Source organism: Chinchilla lanigera, unplaced genomic scaffold, assembly GCF_000276665.1.
Source record: "Chinchilla lanigera isolate Chin_1 unplaced genomic scaffold, ChiLan1.0 scaffold00013, whole genome shotgun sequence".
NCBI lineage: Eukaryota > Metazoa > Chordata > Mammalia > Rodentia > Chinchillidae > Chinchilla > Chinchilla lanigera.
The window spans coordinates 19,407,830-19,432,228 of NW_004955414.1; the positions used below are offsets into that span (position 1 = coordinate 19,407,830).

General features: G+C 42.2%; 2 protein-coding genes and 1 pseudogene across 2 annotated transcripts in view; 2 read left to right on the top strand and 1 right to left on the bottom strand.

Moving 5' to 3' along the window:
- Rnf121 (ring finger protein 121) overlaps positions 1-15,882 on the bottom strand; it is a 91,042-nt gene extending 75,160 nt beyond the window's left edge. Inside the window, exon 1 of the mRNA XM_005380019.2 lies at positions 15,786-15,882. Within this exon, the coding sequence (XP_005380076.1) occupies positions 15,786-15,790 (5 nt within the window). The 5' untranslated portion in view covers positions 15,791-15,882. The remainder of the gene's footprint in view (positions 1-15,785) is intronic.
- A 378-nt stretch (positions 15,883-16,260) lies between these two features.
- LOC102018593 (short transient receptor potential channel 2-like) overlaps positions 16,261-24,399 on the top strand; it is a 36,060-nt gene continuing 27,921 nt past the window's right edge. The window contains exons 1-5 of the mRNA XM_013511714.1: positions 16,261-16,744; positions 17,061-17,200; positions 18,089-18,264; positions 22,978-23,119; positions 23,898-24,053. Of these exons, the coding sequence (XP_013367168.1) occupies positions 18,220-18,264; positions 22,978-23,119; positions 23,898-24,053 (343 nt within the window). The 5' untranslated portion in view covers positions 16,261-16,744; positions 17,061-17,200; positions 18,089-18,219. The remainder of the gene's footprint in view (positions 16,745-17,060; positions 17,201-18,088; positions 18,265-22,977; positions 23,120-23,897; positions 24,054-24,399) is intronic.
- Positions 20,157-20,741, top strand: LOC102005697 (annotated as a pseudogene).

The window sequence follows — 24,399 nt, forward strand, 5'->3', positions numbered from 1 at the left end:
AGTTCAAGGCCAGCCTGAACTGCAGAGTGAGACCTTGCCTCAAAAAGACCAAAAGAAAAAAAAAAAGTACTGAAAGCTATATTTAAAATAAAATAAAATAAAATTTGATACACGTCATTTACCTAAGTTCTTTAACATTCTTCCATAGCTAATCATCATCTGTACATAAAACTCTAAACTAACCAGGCAGTGGGGCACACCTGTAATCCAAGCTATTTAGGAGGCTTCGGTAGAAAAGATTGCTTATTTCCAGAGCTCCAGGCCAGCCTAGGCTACACAGGGAGACCTGCCTCAAAACAATAAATAAATAAAAATACACCCAAACTCCTTTCAGTACAGCATTGTAAGGCCTTACATGATACCAAAGCTGTCCTCTTTTCTGGTCCCAATACTTTTTACCCTCACCTTCTACTCTAATGCTCCAGTAATACTAAACTGTACGCAAGTTGAAGGTGGCATTCTCTGTCTCAACCCCTACCTTGTACGTACTACTGCTCTCTCTGCCTAAAGGGTCTTTCCCTTCTTTCTTCAGATGGCTAATTTCTAATTATCTTTCACAGTCACCTAGGTGCTACTTCTTCTACGGAGCCCTTCCTGATTCCCTGCCTGCCGTTTTTTGGTTTGTTTCCAGAGCGTGCCTCTTGCCCCTATGATAGCAGATACTACTTCCGTGTACTTGACCAACTTCTTCAGTAGACCATGAGCAGCTTGAGAGCACAAATAATGTCTGCATTATCTCTCACATCTAATGCAGGACCTTGGCAAATGCACAGTAGTTATTTGATAAATAGATAAAAAATGGACAGGTTTCTCCCAACATACATATGAAGCTGGCATAATAAAGAACTTCATTATTATTTTAAAGCTGATGGCATTGCCTTCCTTGTTTCAGGTAATGATGCCATGGTAACTAGAATAAAAAGTCAAACCTTCAGAGTTCCAGAACAATGTCCAGATCTCTTCTCAGATCTCTAAGCTCGTATTTCCAACTGCCTAACTAACATGGTGCTGCCATTTACCCAACACACGCCAAAGCAAAAAACAAAACAAAAACTCCCAACCAGCAAGAGTCACGCTTACTTTCTCGCTTATTTCACATATCCAATCCACTGGTGCTGTAGGCAGCACTTCATGTTCTACATTCATTCACTGGTCTCCATCGCCCGTGCTCCCCCATTCATATGTTGAACCTAAACTCCAGGGCACTCGTTTTAAGAGTTGGGGCCTTTAGGAGTGATTATGTCCTAGAGGTGGAGCACTCCGATGGGATTAGGGCCTTTCACAGAGGTCGGCGGGAGGCTGCCTGCCCTTTCCACGGCACACAGAAGTAAGGTGCCTTTCTTGAAGCAGGCCCTGACCAGACTCCAGATCTCCCGGCACCTCAATTCTGTACTTCCAGACTCCATAACTGTGAGAAATAAATTTATGTTGTTTATAAATTGTTCAGTCTAAGATATGTTGTTATAGCAGACTAAGAAAACACCATTATCTGTCATCCAGACTACTCCAGTGGATTCCTAAATCCTCTCCTTGAGTGACTCCCACAAGCCATTCTCCTCAAAGCAGATAGAAAGATTCTGCTCAAAGACGCAAATCAGATCACCTGACTCCCACTTTTTAAATCATCCATTGTACTCTCAGTAAAATGCCACTTGCTTAGCAGTATCTATAAAGTTTGGCTGTTGTTGTTGTTTTGGTACCAGGAATTGAACTCAGGACCTTGAGCTTGCCAGGCAGGCTCTGTAAAGTTTTATAAGCCAGGTATGGCATATGCCTGTAATCCCAGCACTCGGGGAGGCTCAGGCAGGATGATCTCAAATTCAAGATCAGTCTGGGCAACTTAGTAACTTAGTGAGACCCTGTCTCAAAATTTTAAAAAACGTTTTAAAGACTGGGAATGTAGCTCTGTTACAAGGCCTTTGGTTCAATCCCTGGTAACCAAAAAGTTAAAAAAAAAAAAAGTCTTACAAGTTTGGCCCTAGCAGATTCCCTGATCTCATACAATACCATTTTTTCTTGCTAACTATAATCCACTCACACTGACCTTCTTTGGCCCCATGACAGGCATCCCTCATTCCCTATTTGTACTTGCCTCTTCCTCCACTTAGAACACATCTACTTCTATTTGAACTGCTAAATTGTAGCTGGCCATGGTGGCACACCCTTGTAATCACAGCTACTTGGAAGGCTGAGGCAGGAGGATGGCAAGTATGAGCCAGCCTGGGCAATTTAGTGACACCTTGTATCAAAAATTTTAAAAGGCAGGAAATGTATGTAGCTCCGCACTGCCTGGGTTCAATGACCAGTATGGGGGCAGGGAAGGGACTTGCTAACTTTTCATCACTTAAGTCTTGGTTCAAGTACTACCACCTTCTCACAGACTTTTCACGATCACCCTACTTGAAGGAGCTTTCTTCCCTAGTCATCTTTGTCACATTGCTCTCTTGTTCTTGTTCTTCTCTTTCTTCTTTTTGTCTGTCTTTTTGAGATAGGGTTTCACTATGCAGTTCAGGCTGGCCTTAAGCTCATTTTGTAGCCCTGGCTGGCCTCAAACTCACAGCGATCCTCCTGCCTCAGCCTCTTGATTGCTAGGATTACAAGCATGCACCACCATGCCTGGCTTGCTTTATTGTTCTTAAAGCACTTATTACCAACTGGAATTAATCTTATTTGTTACTTATTATCTGTATTTTCCCATCACCAGCACACTCCACAAGAACAAGAACTTTGGCTGTCTTGTTCATTGCTGAATTACCTAGAAAATGCTTGACATACAGGATTGTGAAAAGTAGAGCCAATCCTAGTCAACCGTGGTGGCACTAACCTGTAATCCCAGCACTCAGGAGGCTGAGGCAGGAGGATCCTCACAAGTTTGAGTCCTACCTGGGTTATATAGTGACAGCCAGACTCTGTCTCAAAACACCAAGGGGTGGGGGGCAAATAAAGACAGTCCGTCTTTCTTTTTTCATATTCCCCTACCTTTCCTTCAATCCATTCCCCTCCCTATTTACAAAAGCATTGTTTTTATTATTTCTATCTTTTCTCCTTTTTTTTCTTCTTTTCCTTTCCTTCCTTTCCCCCTCTCCCTTCCCTAGTTCCTCTTCCCATTTGAACATTTTCTTCCTATTTCACAATATCTGTTATACATCCTTATTTACACTTTCAATTTCTCACACCAGAGAAACAATCTGGTATTTACACACGTGTTTCTGATTTATTTCACTTGAGTATGGTCTCAAGGTGTACCCATTTACATGTCTCAAGTTTATCCTTATTTATGGCTGAGTAGTACTCCACTGTATAAAAAAAAAGCACATCTTTATCCATTCATTGATTGACGGACATTTGGGATGTTTCCAAAATTTGGCTATTACATACTGTACCACTAAAACCATGGATGTGTATATACTGCTGTAGTATGACCCTTTAATTCTTTTGAGAAGATACCAAGAAGGGGAATAGCCAGGTTGAAGAGAACCTCTAGTTTTAATTTTTTGAGGAATCTATGCTCTGATTTTCACAACAGAGACAGTCCTACCTTATAATCGTTCAAGTTATAATTTTTTACTTTATGACTGTATGACAGCCATTTGCATTCAGTAGAAATCATAGTTCAATTTTGAATGTGGATATTTTCCTAGGTTAGTGATATGACACTGTCTTGTAATGTTGGGCAGTGACAGCAACCATAGCTCCATTTAGCTCCTAGTCATCCACGTGACCACAAAGGTAAACAATAAATGTAGTATACTGCATTGCTAAGCTATGACATTCAGTAAGGTAAGTGTATGAAACTCTTTTTTTTTTTTTCTTTTTTTTTAGTTTTTTGAGACAAGAGTCTCACTATGTAGTTCAGGCTGGCCTGAAATTCATGGTAATTCTCCTGCTTCAGGGTCCCAAGTACTGGGATTACAAGCATGCACCACTAGGCCGGGCATGAAATACACTTTCAATTTACAATAGAACATAACATCATCCTAAGTCAAGGAGCTTCTGTACTTGAAGAAGGACAAGATGAATAAACAGTATAAACTCCATACATTATGAAAAATGCTTGCTGAATGTGTGAGTGAATGAATTAGGCAAGAGATAAAAAAGGGCAAAGCACAAATAAGTAGATGTACTGCTGCTTACTATCTCTGTACATGCTCACTTTTGCACATCCTCATGCCTTTGCTCAAGCTCAGGTCTCTGCAGTATCTCCTAACTGATTTCTTCTTTTCCCAACCTGATCCCTCCAGAAATAACTCCCACTCTTCCACCAGATGTGAGCTTTCTCAGACATCAGTCTAGACACGTTATTCCTATGCTCAGCACTCGTGGCTTCCTAAAGCCCAGGCTTCTTAGCATGCTGTTCAAGAGGCCACTCCACTTGCATCACTCACTTCTACCACACTACATTTAACCTATACTGCAGAATACTGTATGCTGCTTAATGCCTCCAAGTCTATGTACATCTTTCCTTTTGCTGGGCCACCTTTCCACACCTCACACACTTTGACTATCTTTAATCCTCAATAACCAAATCAAATATCCTCTCGATTAAGTCTTTAATGATTTCCCAAGTTGAGCCAATCATTTCCTCTTCTGTGTCACCACAGGACTTAACACACACGTACAATATACAATAATTTGTTCCCATGTTTGTTTTGCTAGTAAGATCCCTGAAAGCAAGACTTATGCCCTCATACTGTGTCTCCAGCATAGTAAACAGCATGCACAAGCACTCATTAGTTCAAGATTGAAGGAATGCGTAAAGCTGTCTAACTTTCTCTGCTGGCTTTCAACATCCACCTCACCACTTAATGGATTCCTCTCCCCATTAGACTAGAAACTCCTGGAACAGAGATAGTCACTTCATCCATTTACAATTTTCCAAAAGCAAATAAAGTATCTGACATAATTAAATACATAATATATATATAGAGAGAGAGGTGGTAATTAGAGCATAGTGAATCCATGTTATACATCAGCAACAGAGATCAGAGAGTGACACTGCCAGGTTTATATCTTGGCTCCACTTATGGGGCGTGTAACCTTAAATAAATTACTTCTCTGCCTCAGTTTTTCTCATCTGGAAAATGAAGACAGTAACTGTATAAAGTACAGTTTTAAAAGTTAATGCATGTAAAATGCTTGGCATGAGACCTGGCACATAGTATGCACTAAAAAAAGTTAGCTACTATTATCATCATTAGAACAGGAGGAGAAAACACCAGTTTTTTGTTTTTTGTTTTTTTCAGGGCATTAAATGACAAGCTCAAAAGAGTTAAAACACAAGGCAATGGGGAATAAAATGTCACATGAGGCTTCTAAGTAACAAACGCATTCGCTTTTTGCTAGCTCCGGAGGCGGGGAGGGACAGAATGCACGCAGACCTAGGCAGGACTTACGTTCTCTGCCTCCCTTTTCTCCAGTTTCTCCATAGCTGCCCAGGGCCAAAAGTCCCACAGCCAGGACCGGGCATCCTCCTGGGAAACTGCACTTCAGAGGAAACTAATGAGTTTATGTTTACCTACAGATTTTCCTCTGAGGAGCACAGAAAATAAATGACTTCAAGAAGGGCAAACATAAAGAAATAAAGAGAATGGCTTCCACAGAATAAGCTTTTAGGACAAAAAACCTCAGGCTGTGCCAAATTAACATTTTCTTGAGGCATTCTTTGGCAGGGCGAGTGACAATAAGCAGAATCTAGAAAAAAATGCGATGAGGACTAAAAAATTGAAGCTATACAGAAATAAGAATTCCAACCCAATCTGAAGAAATAATGCAGCAGGGGCTGGGGATTTAGCTCGGTGGCAAAAGCGCCTGCCTGGCAAGCGCAAGGTCATGAGTTCGGTTCCCGGTACCGGAGAAAAACCAAAAAAACCCCCCAAAAAAAAAGAAAGAAATAATGCAGCAGAGGTACTCCAAGGGGAAGTAGGCTGACCACAGAAAAAGCAACCTACTATTAGCGGAATTAAACACAGACTAGGTGACCACTAGGAAGTTCTAGCACGAGTGGACGGACTAGACTTAAAATTTAAGTTCAACTAACATTTCAATACCTACTCTATGTTAGCTAGTAAGCAAAAGATGCTGGGAACACAAAAGATGAAAAATGATATGGTTCTGGTCCCTTAAAGAGTTCACTGCCCAATGTGGGAAGTGAAACATGATAAGTGCTGATAGGAATCTCTACAGGGTGCAATGGGAGCAGAAAGTAAGTCCTCAGATTCTGTGCCCCTGATTCACTCATAAGGAACAATATGGCATTAATTAAAAATAGAAATGCTTCATAAGCAGTTCACAGAAAATACTGACAGGGCTACTGTCTGATCCCAAGCACAGATACTAAATGTGTCAGTTAACTGTGGCAAAGTAGCTAACTCTTCCCAATCCTCAGCAGGATCCACACCTGCAGGTGTTTTGCGTATTCAGTAAGCACATTGACACCTGCTCTGTGCCAAGCACTGAGCAAGGCACCAAGAAATGTACAGAGACGGCGGAGGCAGCTCCTGCAGCTGAGGAGTTAGACGTCCCTCTTTGTCTTCCCTTCCCTCTCTCCTATCCTCTTTCACTGACTGGATGATGTCTTAAATGCCTCCTGGAAATAGATGAGTTGTATAGTAAGCCATAGGTGAATTAAGAAGCAACTTGCAAAAACCAAGGGTGAGCTGAGCATGGAGCGTCATTACTGTAAACCAGACAGGAATCTGTTAGGGTGCAGTACTCTGACTGTATTCCAAAGTCAAAAGTTACCGAAATGAAGGTGGTATACAAGCCTCTTTGTCTACGCCTCCAAAACCATTTTTCCTTCACCCCAATATTATTAGCAAAGGTTATTGAGAATAATTACACCTTCACTCCTTCAGTCATTCATTGATTAGTATTTACTGAATACCGAGTAGGCGCTGCAGGAAACACAAGGCAAAGTAAAACTTGAGGATCCAGAACTTTCTTTCTTTTTTTTTTTTTTTTTTTTTTTTTTTTTTTTTTGAGATAAGGTTTCGCTATGCAGTTCAGGCTAGCCTCAGCTCACTTTGTAGCCCAGGCTGGCCTCGAACTCGCAACGATCCTCCTGCCTCAGCCTCCCGAGTGCTGGGACTACAGGTGTGCACCACCACGCCCGGTGAGGATCCAGGACTTTCAAGTTGCAAACGTCCTCTAAATTCATATAGTCTATAAATTTATCAAACAATTAAAATAGAAAGATAGTTGAAACCTTTCCCGAGTTCATATATTCATACATTTATTGAGTCATAATCTATGCCAGGCACGAGAGATAGAAGAATGAACAGGACTTTCAGGGAGAACACACCCTGGTGGGAGAGACAAACAGCATTACCTCAGTCAAATTATTAGAGACATCTAAGTTAGATAGGCATTAATACAGTTAGACAGAAGTCAGAGAGAGATTGGGCCCTCAGGGGAGTCTGCACAAAAAATAAAGACATCAAGACGACACAGTGGCAGGCGTGGTGGTGCACCCCTGTAATCCTAGCATTTGGGTGGCTGAGGCAGGAGGATTGCCACAATTTCCAGGCCAGCCTGGACTACATAGGGAGTTCAAGACTAGTCTGGACTACACAGTAAGACCCTGTTTCAAAAAACTTAAAAGAATTTAAAAAAAAGATGGCACAAGACAGAGACACAATGGCAAGGGCTGCATGCTTCCCTAAGGGATAAACAGTAACTTGAAATTATACTATAAATAGCACCACATGGTCCAGTAAATCCAGATGGGCATCAGATCCCCTCCCAGGTGTGTGACTAGAACATCTGGATGCCCTGACCACAAAAATGCCTTTCTTTTTTCTATGTACCCTTCTATGTGACTTCTTTCCCTATCAGAACATTATTAGCAGCTATACTTATATCCTATAAGTTGATTGCAATTTAATCCACATTGCAACCATGTTGTGGCTTTGCTGTATAAGTTACCCCTGACAAAGAGCCTTGGTGGCCATCCATTTGGGACCCCTCAGAAAATCCAGGAGCTACTCTTCCTCCCCTTATTTCCAATAAACTCTTTATCTTCCCCTTTGGGCTCACCACTTCATTCCTCAACGTTGTAATACCATGAACTCAGCACATATGACATCTACCAAATTGGGAGTTATATTTCTCCTACACCAAAATCAACTCTGTAAACAAAGTCCCATACATACACGTGGGAAGGAATGTCCAGTATAGAACAGGATGGGAAGCAGACAGTACTCCTCCTGCCTGGAGCAGTTAAAAGCAAAGGTGATCTTGGACAGAACACTAAAGAAATGGTCTCAGTCTGTTGGTCTTGATCTTGGATTTGTTTTTGTTTTGTTTTGCCTTTTTGAGACAGGGTCTCTCTATGCAGTTCAGACTGACCTTGAGCTCACTTTGTAGCCCAGGCTGGCCTCGAATTTGCAACAATCTTCCTGCCTCAGCCTTCCCAGTGCTGGGATTACAGGCATGCGCCACCACACTGGGCTTGATCTTGAATTTGAATCCCAGATCAGTCACCTCTCTGACTGTATGATGCTGTACAAGTTACTTTAGTTCTCTATACCTCAGTTTCCATACCTGTAGAATGGGATAACAATAATAGTACCTACAATAGTACTGGGCAATGTATGTAAAACACAGGGCATAGAGCAAGTACTCTGTATTATTTTACTTTCAGCATTCTCAGCTGTGCCTTGGCCTCAGAATCCCTCTAAACACAGCCTTCTAGGCATCTATTATCAGTTGGTTATTTCTGGGATAAAACAAATATGCTATTCCTACGCTAGGATCTGAGTCTACTATTTACTACCATAACTGTTTTCTCCCCCTGTACTACACTATGCTACTAATCATTTTACTTGCCTAAAAAAAAAAGCCCAGAGATAGTCACAGATCCAAGATGCAGCTTCAGTAACACATGCCTCAATCCCTCAATAAGATCTTGGCCTGAACCAAGAATCCCTGGGGAAGAAAATCCCTGGAAACAAGGCACACATATCAAATGTCTACAGGGAGAGACCCACAGGAGGGGAAAAAAACAAACAAACCAGCGATTACTGCTTTGAAGCAGCCATGGATGGGAACTCCTACAGCCTGCCTCCTAAAAGTTTAACCAACCTGGCTGGAAAGGAGATGTCAGTTTCACTGTCATTTCTTCCTTGATGTACTCAATGTACCCACTACACTAACACAGCTCCTGTAACATGTTTTTGTGCTTATGTATCAGTCCTCTATCTACATTAGTCTATGAACCCCTTGAGTGGCATTATACTTTATCCATCTTGGTATTATTGGGCATGGCAGCACAGTGTCTGGTACGGAGGGGAAGGTGCTTCAGAAGGGTTTTTTGTGGTTGTGCATTGCTGGGAATCAAACCCAGGGCCTTACACACACTAAGCAAGCAGTCTACCACGGAGCTAGACTCCTAGCCCAGTGTTTCAGCTGTCTGATGAATAATCTGATAAATGAAGGAACAAACTGTTACAGAGAAAAACATAAAAGGCAAAGGGAAAAGCTAAAGACGTAGATATCAGAAAGGTTGAGAAACTAAGTGAGCCTTAGGCTAGAACTCTAAAAAATAGCAAGGATTTGTAAAGGAAAAGTATTCTACACAAACCAGAAAGCACCAACAAAGACTGCAATTAAGCAGAAACGGTACATGGTTTGTTGTAGCCAGAGAGAGCCTGAAACATGATTTAGACCAACAGTTCAATTATCATAGAGATGCTATAAATATTCACGAAAAAGCATATGCCACCAAGCGTAAGAGCCAACGTATCATAAGCATTCACTAAATTAAAGCTGTTATTACTAGACAAAAACAATAATTGTCAAACACTTGCCGGGTGCTTAGTGTACCCACATCCTGAATGAAGGGAATGCAACCATGAGCAAGACAGACTTCAACTTTGGTCTCTCATGAAGTGCAGTCTAGAGCAGTGACGGCAAACCTTGTAGAGACCGAGTGCCAAATGGCATCCTAAAACCCACTTATTTATCGCAAACTGCCAATGCTGCAATTAAACCTGAGTATGCAGGTTTAGTTTACAAAAAAGAGTAACTCTACATTTACATCTTTTGTCTTAAAAGAAAAACACGGTAACACGTGTGCCATAGGTTCACCACTGGCCTAGAGGGAAAGACAGACAATTGCAATAATGCTTGGTAGGGCTGGACTAAGGGAAGAACAGAGGGCATTGAAGGAACAGAAAGCCGTCACTCAATCAGGTGGGCCAAAAGAGAGCTCCTTGTTTTGTTTGTCTGCAGTGCTTACAAATTTTATTTTGGGACAGGGTCTTACTAAGTTGCCCCAGCTGGGCTCAGGATTATGATCCTCCTGCCTCAGCCTTCCCAGTAGTTGGGATTACAGGTGTGTGAGATCAACCTAGCTAGTTCCTTAGTTTTCCAATTGTGGCTTCAAACGTCCTGGAGCAATGGTGGTGAACCTATGGTACATGTGCTGCAGCCAGCTGTTATCACTGAAGCTCTAAAAGGATCACTATCTCTGTCCTAGCAGTTCTGTTGAGTTCCTTTAAGGTCCACAAGGCTTCAGAGTGAGATTTTGTTTGAATAAAGGGATCTGTGACTTAATAAAGATTTAAAAACCTAGTCCAGTCATCTAAGAAAAGTAAAGTAGGGTCCAAAGAAGGAAATTATTCGCTGTAGCAATAATACTTCAAATCAGTTGCAGGCTGGAATACCAGCTTTCAACTCTTGAGCTGGAAACTATTCACTCATCTGCTTGACATCACATCATTCTGGCAGATGACGACGCATGGACAGCAGACACAACCGGAATCCACAGGCACTGGCCAGGAGGACCGGCCTCGATTGGGTACTGCTGCATTCTTCTACCTTAGGTCCTAAACTAGCTCTCTAGGCCAAGAAGATGCCTCTAATTCCTCTCGGAGGCCAGCCAGCTACCAGCTACCCCTTCGAGGAGAAGTCACTGGCCCAGGGGTAGGTCGGCTTCTGGGTCCTCTAGTCGGTACTCACCGATTATCCTACTGACATCCTCAAGGATGCTGGTTTGGCAAGTTATGAACAGAATAGCCAGTCATCACAGCCTGCTTTTACCTGGCAGGAGGTGCCTAGACCCATCTCTTACCTCACTAACTACCACTAATCATTCCTTATGACCAAGGGTTCAGCACGATCAAATTATCAGTAAATTAAAGGATTTGTATAGGAAAAAAAACTATTCTTTTGATTAATCCTCCATTTTGATCCATCAGGAAATAAATGCCACTTCATGTTTTGGAAAGGGGACTCTTTTATGCATAAAAAAAGGACAGTATACGTTGGTAAGATGAGTGTGCAGTTTGGCTACTGAAATTGAGGGGTGACCAACACTTCAGGGAAATGTGGACTTAAATTGTAGTGACACCTCTTAGTAGTTGCAGACCTTTAGCACATCTCAGAATCCTTAGAATCTTAATTTTAGATCTTCTATTATAAATAGGAAATAGTAGCCAGAAGCACATGCCTGTAATCCTAGCACTTGGGAGGCTGAGGCAGGAGGATCACTGCAAGTTCAGGGCTAGCCTGAGCTACAAAAGCAGTTCAAGGCCAGCCTGAACTACATAATGAGATACTGTCTCAAAAAGACCGTCCCCCCAAAAAAAGGAAAGAAAAGAATTCGAGGTTCAAAACTCCTCAGTCTCAGCAACTTATCAAATATATGGTGCCAATTAAGATAATTAAGGCCATTTAAAATTACCTAACCCTACAGCACAAAGAGTGGAGTTAGAAATGGAAACAAGGGGTTCAGCATAGCACAGGCACAACTGGGTCTGAATCCGTACTACCTTACTCACAAACTGGAAATCCTGGAGCAGCTTCTAAACTTCACTAGCCTCAGCTTCCTTGTGTACAAGATGGGGTTAACACCATCTAACCCACAGAGCTGCTGGATGGGCTTGCTTATGGCGAGGACTCGATCTCTCTCTCTCACTCAATATCAAGCCCAGTGCCTTTGAAACCAGCTCCCTTCTTTTTTTTTTTTTTTTTTTGTTTTTGATGACAGGGTCTCATTAAGTCACTACATTGCCCAGGCTGGGCTCAAACTCGCCACCCTTCTGCCTCCGTGCCACAGCGCTAGGATTACAGGAATGCACCACCAAGCCAGGCAGCCTTTGCACAGCAGCTCTTTCCTAAACCCTCTTTTCTAGTCACCTCTCCAAAGTAGAAGCCACTAGCAATGCCTAAATTATCTCTCAGCTTCTCAAGAAAGTAACAATGAAACCAGCCTCCCTAAAAGGTAAGGAATATGAATGAACTGCACCCACCACTATATTTCACTGTAACATCTGCTTTTGAAAAACATAGGTAAATACACTGAAGGATACAATATAGCACTGTGGATTCTTTCCAAAGTAGATAAAAAGTAAATCAACCCCATCTTAGCCAGGCTATTCACCACTCTTTTATAATCTAAACTCCACAGTAGGGTCTATCAACCAAGCAGAAAGTGCAACAGGGCTGCAACTCTGATGTCACATGCAAATCACAGCTTATTTGGTAAACTCAATCTTTAAGTTTTTAGCTCACACCCACCTTATCTATTTTTTCTTCAATCAGATTTTATTGGTATATTTTAGATATACATAAGGATCACACTCATCATAGAGAATTTGTACCTGTATATGATATAACTTGATTCTTTTTTTCCCCATTCCCCTACCCTCCCTTCAATCCCTCCTCCCCTCCCCATTTACAAAAGCTTTGTTTCCATTTTTTTTTTTCTTCTTTTTGAGACAGGGTCTCACTATGCAGTTCAGGCTAGCCTCGAGCTCACTTTGTAGCCCAGGCTAGTCTCAGACTTGCAGTGATCCTCCTGCCTCAGCTTCCAGAGTGCTGGGATTACAGGCGTGCGCCACCATGGCCGGCTTGTTTCCATTTTCTCTTTGTTTTCTTTTTGTTTGTTTTTTTTTACTTTTCCCCTCTTTCCTTTCCTCCACCCCCATCCCCTGTCCCCTCCCTATTTGAATATTTTCTTCCTATTTCACAATACCTATTATACATTTGGTCTTTATTTACACTTTTGGTTTTTCATGCCAGAGAAACAAAGTGGTATTTACACATGTGCGCACAATTTATTTCACTTAACAGTATGGTCTTAAGGTGCATCCATTTACCAAGGAATGTCTCAAGCTTATCCTTCTTTATGGCAGAGAAGCCCACTTTTCCTTTTTTTTTTTTTTTTTTTTTTGAGACAGGGTCTTGCCGTGTAGTTTAGGCTGGCCTTGAACTCACTATATAGCCCAGGCTGGCCTCAAACTTGCAGCGATCCTCCTGCTTCAGCCTCCCAAATGCTGGGATTACAGGCCTGTGCTACCATGCCTGGCTACCCATTTTTATCATAGAGACATCAATGAATTCCCCTAACAGTCTGCAGCGCTTGTCTCTTGTATGTCACTGCACCTGTTACACACTTTCATATAGCAATTATCTGGTAGTATCGTAGTAGGCGATTTGCATGTCGTCTCACTGGATTATAAACTGGTAAAGATCCTGTCTTACTCACCTTTGAATTCACAGTGCACAACACACAGTAGATCCCCATAATTCCATATTAAATTATTTTTTTACCTTCTCTTTTACTAGTAAAAGGTAAACAAAAAGAGGTAGGTAGACATTTAGGGATATCTGCACACACAATTTAAGGTCTGCCAGACCAGACCTCTGTTCTTTCAGATTGAAGGGGATGACTGTTCCCACTTCTCAGAGTTACTTTCTTAAACATACAGAGAGGAGGACAGAACCAGTTGCTACAATATTTAAGGAGGATAGATTATATTCTTTCTCAAAGAATGAAACAAGATTTCTAGATGAATGCTAGTTGTTTCATACAAAGTTGACCTCTAGAAATGACACTCAGGAATGTATATTAACAGCCACTCTTAAGTCCTTAAAACAATACTAAAAAAAAAACAATAAGCAAAAGTCAAAAATGTCTTGATGAAAACTTTCATTTTTTTCCTTCCCAAAACTTTTGCTCTTTATCTCAGTGAATCCTAATACCTATAACTAAATCTCTCTTTGAAAGAGACAAATGTAATCATCTAAAAGAAACCCCATAACAAGCCACAAATAATAACTTCAACACAGTATTTTTTTAGAGGTGCTTTCAAATATATCTTTTTTTTTGTTTTGGATTTTTTTTTTTCCGGTACTGGGAATCGAACTCATGACCTTGCGCTTACCAGGCAGGCGCTGTGCCACTGAGCTAAATCCTCAGCCCCTCAAATATATCTTATTGAACCACAGCCAAATGTAATAACAAATTTAAAGTTAGAAGGCCCCTTGGAGGTCATTTCCACCACCACCCTACCTCACCAACCAATACCCAAACACCTCTAGCCTCTAATGATTGGGAGACAAGGAACTACAACGCTAAATTCCCCTGGGCTTTGACCACCTGTCAGTTTCTCAGTCTCTTCCCTCAACTCTGATGATCCCAAACATTTAAACCAAGTTAACCCACCACCGGATAACAGTCTTTGCTTCCTAAGTTCACTTCCTTTCTCTGAGCTTCATCATCGGTTCTCCCAACTCGCTCTCCACCAAACAGTCAGGGACCTCTAAGGTTGTGAACTCTCAGCGATCCCACTAGTTCTGCCCCTGGCAATCATCTTCCTCCTACCCCTCCACGCAGTCTTGGCCCAAATGCTGTCCACTTAAAGACAACAAGCACCTCTAATTCTCATGGTCCCTTCGGCCTCAGAATTTTTTCCCCTTTCCTTTCTCACCTTTTCTCATTGCCTCTCAGCCCTCTTTTCAAACTCAACGCCTCCTTCCTCCCAGCAGTCCTTCAAAGACCACTGGTAATTCAACATACCAGCTGTGAAATGCCTATTAAACAGGTAAATGCTACTAGAACACTCTCAAAGTTCAACTTCAGGGGACTCAGAAATGAGAGACAGAGAGAAAGTGACAGACAGCCGGACAGACAGAGAGACCGCGGGAGATAATGACTGAGGACTCTAACAAGCTGGGCGCACCTGGCAGCAGCTGGACCAAAAGTTCAAGTCCTGCCTGGGCAACTTAGTGAGACCCTGTCTCAAAATAAAAACTAAATGTATAAACAAAAAAGAAGAACTATCATTTTATCCTTTTAGATCCAACAAGCCTAGGAAGCCTTCCCTAGCCCAAACACCGTGGTCTCAACAAGGACAGGGTCTCTTTTGTCCCCAGCACCTAGCCCAGGACCCAATGCGAAGGTAGTATGTAATATCTGTTAAATGAGAGAGTGGATGATTTCCGGTATCCAATAACTCATTCGTTCTTTAATTAGCTGACCAAAACTTTACCGAACATAGACTCCTGTACAAGGTCCTAAAATGCGAAGATAAACAGTGAAACAGTTCCTACGTAAAAATAAGCCAAAGCTGTAATTCTAGTACATTAGCACTTTCCAAGTCTGCACCCTCGGCCGGCACCGCGAGCTTTGCACAGTCCTCTCGCGAAGCGAAAACCCGGCCTTTCCTCGAAGAAGTCCACGCCCCTCCAACTCCTAAACTACCTGTCAGCCCTGCAGTCCTACGCTAGGACCCTCAGCGAGTATCTCAAAATTTTAACATTCCAGCTTCTCAGGCATCTCTCCCTCTCCTCTATCTCCACCCCCGAGGACACCGCAAGTCTTCTGCCCCGGTGATGCCACGGGGTCCCCCAGTCAGGAGTCCCTCGCGCACCCGCGCCCCGGTCACCTCCTTCTTACCTCTCAGGATGCTTCCCGTCTCTCCTAGAACTCCCTCTCCCAGTACCTCACATTCCCTCCCTTCATTTTCAGGCTGGATCTCCCCTTTCTTCGCTTCCCTTACCTCATCTAACTCCCGTTCCGCAGCAGCACCTCCTCCAACATCCACCTCCACCACTGCCGCCATCTTCAAGGCTCGCCCCCTCCCCACGTCCCCGCGCTAGCCAGCTGCTTCCGCCGCTCAAGGGCTTCTAGCCAATCGTTGAGGCGGACTCCAGCAGAGGGGGCGGAGCATCAAGATTGGCGGAGACCTGTCAGAGACCAAGAGACCGTCTACCTGCTACTCGCTTCGGTATTAAAGAAGGAGGATTCTTCTGTACTTCCAAGCTTCGGCAGGGGAGGTACTTGGATAATGAAAAATTTGGCTTGTATTATTTTGAGTGCAAATATTTCACCAATTCCCCGTTTGGAAAGCTAAAGGAGCAAGTCTCTAAATGAGAACTTTTGTGACGCTCCCTCCTTTGGCCACTAAGGAGTGAAGCGTGGTGATTAAGGACTACATTTCCCATGCTGCATGGAATATGACCCGGAAGTTTAAATTGAGCTCTCTGGACTGGAAAATTGTAGTGAGTGAGAGTAAACCAAAAAAAAAAAAACCCAACTCTGCGTGTACTATTCTAGCTATAGCGCCTGCTTTCTTGCCTGTATGGGAATTATTTTTCAGAAACAGCAGCTTCTTTAGACCCCAGAACGAATTTATGAGCTTCAGGAGGCGGAGAATGGCCCCTCCTCGAGGGTCAGAAGACAGAGGTCAGAGGGCGGAATTGGCGGGAGAATGAGTTTGTGGTCCCAGTTTGAGACATCCGTGATTCCTTGAGGTTCAAGGTCCTGGGTGAGGAGCGTTGGGGGTTGTTGATGGGAAACATGAGTGGCCGAAAGTGAGAAGAAGTGGCCATCGAGGAGGTAAAGAGACCAGCTAGGGTCTTCAGCCTCAGAGCAGCTGAGAGCAGAGAATCCTCGCGGCACCTGCAGAGTCTCCAGGCTGCTTTTTAATTAGGCTGTCTGGCCTCTTCACACATCACGGTACCCTTTCCTTCCCCACATCCTGCGTCCCCAGCTCATACCCTTACCCACCTTCCTGTACGCCTTATTCTTTTGCCCCACCCCGCTTATACCTTCCCAATTGATTTTTTTTTTTTTTTTTTTTTTGTTTGTTTGAGACAGGGTCTCAATATGCAGTTCAGGCTGGCCTTGAGCTCACTTTGTAGCCCAGGCTGGTCTCGAACTTGCAAACCAATCCTCCTGCCTCAGCCTCCTAAGTGCTGGGATTACAGGCGTGCGCTACAACGCACGTCCGCAATTGATTTTCTACACCTTGTTCTTTGTACATCTGACTTAGGTACCAGACACGCTTGTAGCTCCAGCTCACACGCCCCCTCGGCTGGAACTACCTAGTGCATAGAACTAGGATCACCTGTGGGCTTGCAGAAGCCTAGAATGCCAATTAACTTTATTTGGAGGCCGGCCGGAAGTTACAAGGTATTATTTATACCATCTACAGCCATCTCATTTACTTAAAACAGCAAATTATTATATGAAACTTCCTAACAAGACATTATAAACACTGTAATCCGGTCATTGCCGATGGACTGTTGACATGATCTATTTGCCTCATTTTTTTAAAAGATAAAATAATACAGATAATAATTGAATTTAACCAATTGTACTCTAAGGCCATTAATCTCTCATCTTTCCCAGAAGCAAGTTTTATTATGAATTAGCTGTATATTCTCCAAGTCCATTTAAAAATGTATGTGTATACAGAAACAGTATATAGTATAGCATTTTTTCTTTTATATGGGTGTATATCTGTATTTGTTTTTGTTTCTTTTTTGGTAATAGAGATCAAACCCAGGGCCCTGCCCATGCCTGGCAAGTGCTGTACCATTAATCTACACCCCAGCCCCTTGTTTTGTTTTTTAATGAACATAAATTCTATTTTCTATGTATTGTTTCATAATTTAATTTTTTCAGTATATTTTTGAGACCTAGTTATGTTTATGTATATTTACATCTGATTCATTCCTAAATGTTGTACAGTAGTGTGTGTTTGTTTGGTTTTTAGCGACAGGTTCTCCCTATGTAGTTTAGCTGGTCTGGAGCTCACTACAGTCCTCCTGTCTCAGCCTCCAAGTGCTGTCATGCACCACTACATTTGGCTATAAAGTAGTTTATTGTATGATATATAAGATTTTCTTTATTCATCCTTATGAGTGGACATGAGTTTTGTAGGTTTGTTTTTGTTGGGTTTTTTTGGTATCAGAATTATTGATATGACCTCCCTCAGCCTCCCAAGAGCTGTTGTTACAGGCATGAGCTACCTTGCCCAACCTATGAATAGTTTATTTTTCTTTTGCTCTTTTTCAGGAGTAATGTGAGAACTCCTTGTTCTTCTAGAAACTGATGAAACCAAAACATAGGCTGTGCCAAAATAGTGACAGAAGAAATCCTGGGAGAAAGCGGTTTGCCTTGCACTTGGGATAACTGGTAGACCTGTCATGGCTCCTGTGAAGATCAGCCACGTGGTATCATTTTCCTCTCAGGTATATTAATCTACAAGTTAGAGAGTTGGCTCCACTTGCAGGAAACTCATAATCTTCTAAAAGGGCCATTGTGTCTTCTCTGGGGATCCCGCATCTAAAGAGAAAAATATCCCTTGCCTTAAGATTGTTCCCAGAACACTGCTGAGAGCACAAAAGAAGTGTTGCCAGGAGTTGAAGGTAAAGAAGCACCTTCAGGATTCTACCCATAGTGTGAAGGGAGCTAGCAAGGCCCTAGGCCCAGAATCTGCACAAGGGTTCCAGAAGGACAGTCTGGTCAGTGTCACTGAGAGCAAAGCAAGACCTGCAAGGTCATCTCTGACCTTCGAGGATATCACAACCACCAAGAGTGACCTCAGCCTCCTCCCTAAAAGTTTTCGTCATTCATCCTTTGACTGGTCCTAGGCCCTAGGCTTAAGACTGACCTAGTGTGGAGATTCTTAGAGACATCCCACCCTTTTCTCTGCTGTCTTTGCTGTGTTCATTTACCCCTCCTCTTTTCTCTTCCCCTGCTTTTACCTTGGTTCTTTTCAAGGGATGCCACTGGACTTTTGGGAGGATAAGTCTGTTGCAGCAGTAGCAGTAGAATGATGGGATGTAGAGTAGTCCTGGCCCCTGAGTCCCAATGACAATATTGCTTCCTGCTCATTATGAAAGTCAAAACCATTGCCATACATTTCAGGAAGACCTTTACAGGGACTTTAGGAACTACTATATTAACCTCTGTTCTAAATGAAATAAAGTAATAATTATACTTGTCCTGCTGGGGATTGAATCCAGGGCCTTTGCACTGAGCTACAGCACAGCTTTTTTTTTTTTTTTTTTTTTTTTTGAGACAGAGTCTGACTAAACTGCCCATGCTGGGGTTAAACTTGCTGTGCTCCTGCCTCAGTCTCCCAGAGTGCTAGGATTATAGGAGTGTACCACCATGCCTGACGTGAACAGTTTTCTTCATAGACTCTTAGCCTTATAAAATGCTAGAGAGGATTAGCTTTCTTATAACATCATGGTTTGTAAACTGTGCTCTGTGTGGGCACCAACTTCTAGAATTTGAAAGGAAGTGGGACAAGTATTTCTCTAGCTACCTTACCACCCTGTTCTTTAACCAAAGGTGTGCTTTTAATTGTTGAAAAGAATTTCAGTTAAAAAGAAGGGTTTTATTGCTAAAACAAACATGGTTTGAAAACATCTTTCAATATTATTATACACAGCTAAGTTAACTAGAAATTAGTATATAGTCAGAGAAGGATTGGGCCCTTAAGTCAGAAAAAAAAAGACATCAGAATTGTGCCTAGAGGCAGATCTGAAGAGAGCCAGGCCTCAGGAGGGTGGTGTAATAGTCAGGCCTTCAAGATAAACAGCAACTTGAGATTCTCCTGTAAGTAGTACCAGCTGGTCCGGTGCGCCTAGAGAGGTATCAGACACAGGTAGGTGGGCCATACTCCTCTCCCTTTCTAAGAAGTCTTTGTTCTTTCTATCTATGTGACTCATTTCCCTATTGGATCAATATTAGCTAAGCAGCGATACTTGTAATCCTATAGGTTGATTGTAGTTTGACCCATACTATACCCATGTTGTGACTTTGCTGTATAAATTAGCCCTGACAAAGGGCCTCGGCCACCCAGTTGGGACCTTTTCCTGGGAATCCAGAAGCTATTCTTGTTCCCCTTATTTCCAATAAAACTCTCCTATCTTCCTCCTTTGGTTCGCCTCTTCATTCCTCAATGTTGTGAAACCAGGAACTCAGCACATTAGGCATCTAACAGTTGGGAGTTGTGTTTTTCCTGTATTAGTATCATTGTTGGATGGTGAGCTCCATACTCACTGTAAGCACACTGGGTCTGGAAGTTCCTGTCCTTTTGTGCACACCTATAGCTTGAGCCTTTGGTCTGACCATGCCTTCATCTTTGGAAGGGTTACAGAATGATCGGAAGAGGTAAAGGTGTTACTTGAAAAAGCTACTAGGACGACAGTACATGATGCCCTGACAGCTGAAAAAATGCAAGATTGGAACAGAAATAAAGAATAAAATGCAACAGAAATCACAAAAGAAAGCGGAACTTCTTGACAATGAAAAACCAGTTGCTTCGGTTGCTCCCATCACAACAGGATACACAGTGAAGATCAGTAATTATGGACGGGGTCGGTCAGCGAAGTTTGTGAAAATCTATGTTATCTTAACTGGAGTTCAAGTTCCTGCTGAGAATGTGCAGGTGCAGTTCATAGAGAGGTCATTTGATCTTTTGGTAAAGAATCTAAATGGGAAGAGTTACCCTGATTGTGAGCAATCTCTTGAAACCCATCTCAGTGGAAGACAGCTCAAAAAAAATCAAGACTGATACAGTTCTTACGTAGAAAGAAAGTGGAAAACACACAGAGGAAGTACTAGTCTCAGGTTGAAAAAGAGTGCAAAGGGGCTGGGGATACACCTCAGCGGCACAAGTACCTGCCTGGCAAGCATGAGGTCCCGAGTTCAATTCCCGGTACCAAAAGAAAGAAAATAAAATTGAAGAGTGCAAAGAAAAAGAAAAATCATCTTACAGTGCTAAAACAGATCCTAGTGCAGGGTTAATGAATGTTCTAAAGAAAATTGATGGAGATGGAGATGATGATAAGAACCATTGATAAAGCCTCGGTGGAATCGAGAGATACAAGCCAAAGGTGATGCAGAGACTTTTAAGCCCATTTGAGAGCTATGATCTAGAAATACTGAACTATAAAGTCAAAGTAAAGGCAATGAATTTTCCATTTTTTATTGATGGATTAATTTAAATAAAATATGCATATTAAACACTTCCTCCAAAGACAGTTTCATTAGTACCCTTGGCATTTTGTTCAAGAAAGACTTACATAGCATTCTCACGGAAATATAAAAAGCAAGTCTTGCCTAATGAAAACAGTACATTTGGTGTATTTTTATTCAGCCAGGAGGTAGAAAACAAGAGTATTAGCTTGCCTGTAAGTTGCAAATGTTAGCTCCCACTAATGTAAGAGTAAAATTGAATTTTTGTATAAAATTCAAATTTATACCTGTGCTTCCAATTTGCTGTAAGGTAGGTGATCCCTCATTACCAGCTTGAGCAGTGCAAATACCAGGGATTACCATGCACTGTTAAGCCAATCACAAATGTTTCCATCTAGATTGAAATGTACTTGTTTATCAAAGAGACTGAAAAAAAGCAGCTGCTTTTGCTGCACCACTAAGAGAAACAGATCCCAGGTCTGATTCCCGGGGCTCCAAGAACTCGACAACTGCATTCATCTGCTACCACTGTTAAAAGCCAGGCTACCTCAAGAGGAACTGCCCTAAGAGGCCCCATGGGCCATGCCCTGGATGCAAAGGAGACCACTGGAGATCGGTCTGCCCTCTGAGGTGGAGGCCCCAGAGCTCAGACCCATGCTACCAGTTAGTCCAACAGGAATGAGAGGGCTTGGGGCATGGTCTGCCTTCTCCCTCTGGCCAGACCGTCATCTCCATCGAGGAGCTCTGGGTAATCATGACTATGGAGGAACAAGAAAACAGCCTGTTGCTAGACACAGGTGCAAGTCTCTCGGTCCTTTTCAATCCTGGCCTTCCTTCCAGCCATCATACCTCAGTGAAAGGAGTCACTGGTGAGGAGGTAATATGCTATTTTTGACAACCCTTAGGCTGTAACTACTTATTAGATCCTTCTTGCATATCTCTGTCTTCCTGAGAAACCACTTTGAAGATACCACCACGTATTACAGCAGCCACTGATATTTTCCTACTAATCTATCCATAACTGTGTTGTTTGTAATGTTCCTATCCTATTTCATAATGTATGTTTATTATTATGTGTTTCCTACAACAACCATTGAGAATAGTTAATGATTTTTCAATAGGTCACTCATGTATAACTCTATTTATTTTCTTTAGAAGCCACTTTGAAGATACCAAAGTATAGCACAACAACTCTTGATAATCTCCTACCTCTTTTGTCTCTAACTCACTATTATTTGTCTATTTGTTTTCCTGAGAAACTATTTTGTAGATAATAATATGTAAAACGATAACCATTGATAATTTCCTACCATTTTGTCTGTAATTTGCTAAGTCCCCCCTATTATTATGTTATCCTTCTTTTATTCTTTAAAATAAAAAAAAAAAGAAATGTACTTGTTTATGAGTATAAAATTAGTTTAGGAGTATGGAATTTCTTTCAAATGTATTTGTTTATGTATTTCAGTATAGAACTGAAATAATAGTAGAAAAGTATCTTCGTATAGTACTAGTTAATAAATCCTACCTTGGATCAGATACCTTAGAAAACTATAACCGTAAAGAAAAAATAATTAATTTGAAAATCTATCTATTCCTATATTCAATAAAATTAGATTTTTATGTAAAAAAAAATCACTTCATTTGCAAACTTCTCATAAATTAGAAAACTTTGGTATAGTATGGGTTAAAAATCTCTTGGTTCAGAGACCTAATCTATTAACTAAGAAATAATTATAGTAACCACCTAAGAGTCATCATGGGGATTAAATAAGGTGGTCTGGTGAGGTCAGGGTAAATACCTTTTATAATAACCGCTTGGCCCCTGTGTTCCCGTGGATTCCCATCTGTCTTTCCATCGTGCTAGGATGCCTTAAAAGGTTTGGGATTGTAGGGAACCCTTATTCGTGGATCTTTTTTTTCCCCCTGGGCTCTGTAAGGTTCCTGATTTCTTTTTTTCCTTCTCTCTGATTTAGGATCCCAAATATCCTGTGGAGAACTTGCTGACCCCAGACAATCAGAGGGGACCTTGGCTCAGCTGCCCTCGGGACAAGAGCGGACAACTAAAAGTGGAACTACAGCTGGAGAGGGCAGTGCCCATTAGCTATATCGATGTGGGTGAGTGAGTTCTCTAGGGCCTGGGTGCTTCTGATGAAAGACACAGGATCGGTGTTCCCTGCTAGCCACTTCACTCAACTGTCCTCATCCATTCTGGCTGAGCCCGGCCTGGGTGCGAAGGAGAAATGTGGCCTTTGCCCTTGGGGCAGCTTGGGTTTGGAGAACTCCATGATGAATGTTGCTTCTTGCATTACGCAGTGTTCCTGCTTTGCTTTGATCTATGTGGTCTGAGTAAAGCTTTAGAACACTGGCATAATTATAAATGCCAACAAACAGAATCTTCTTGCACTTCTCAGTATTAGCGTCAGGAGGATGCTGGAACAGTGTAGTACATAGTTTATGGATTGAGAAGGTTGACTTTATAATCTCTGGAATAGACAGGGTTAGGGTTTAAAAAAAAAAAGAAAAAAGAATTCTCTGGAATAGGTAACTTTTGAAAGCCACTGGTCTCTGCTTTCTCAGCACAGAAAGATATTGGTCTCCTTAGCAGGAGAGAATTTAGCACTGCCTTCAGGGCCTGAGTGTAGAGGGGACAGCGAGTCTCTTCAGTCAGGGAAGGTTTCAGGGTAGGAGGTCATGGTGAACCTTGGCATTTCATAGTGGGCTGAGTCTCCTCCCATCTCAGTTACTAGTTCTCTGGGCGACTCTGCATATCCCGAGACCTTTGGGCTCCCATCTAATTCTAGAGTGGAGGGATGTCCTCTTCCCGTCCCCTCTTCCTTCCCTTGTCTTCAGCCATCCCATCGTCCTCATTCTTCTCTCAACCTTTTGTCCCCAGGTAACTGTGGCTGTGCTTTCCTGCAGATTGATGTGGGCCGTTCTTCCTGGCCTCTGGAGAGACCTTTTGTCACCCTGCTGCCAGCAACCATGCTAATGTCCCTTGCTGATTCAAAACAGGGGAAGAACCGCTCAGGGGTCCGGATGTTTAAAGATGGTAAAGAGGGCAAAAGCAGAAGCAGGGGATATTTCTGAGGAAAAAAAAAAAAGATGCAGTACTAGAAAGGGCTATATTGGGTGTACATTGTGGGAAGGCACCTGGGCAAGTGATATAGGAGGGGTCCTGAAAGTGGGTTGTCACTTATATAAGAATATTTTATAGAAGCAGAATCATAAGGTGGGTACAAAATCACAAGGTGAGTGCAACTTGGGTCAAACTATAACCAACCGATACGATTACAAGGATAGCTGCTCAGCTAATACTAATCTCATAGGGAAACAGGTCACATAGCAAGGGTACTTAGAAAGAACAAAGGCATTTGGGGGAAGGGATAGGTCCAGAT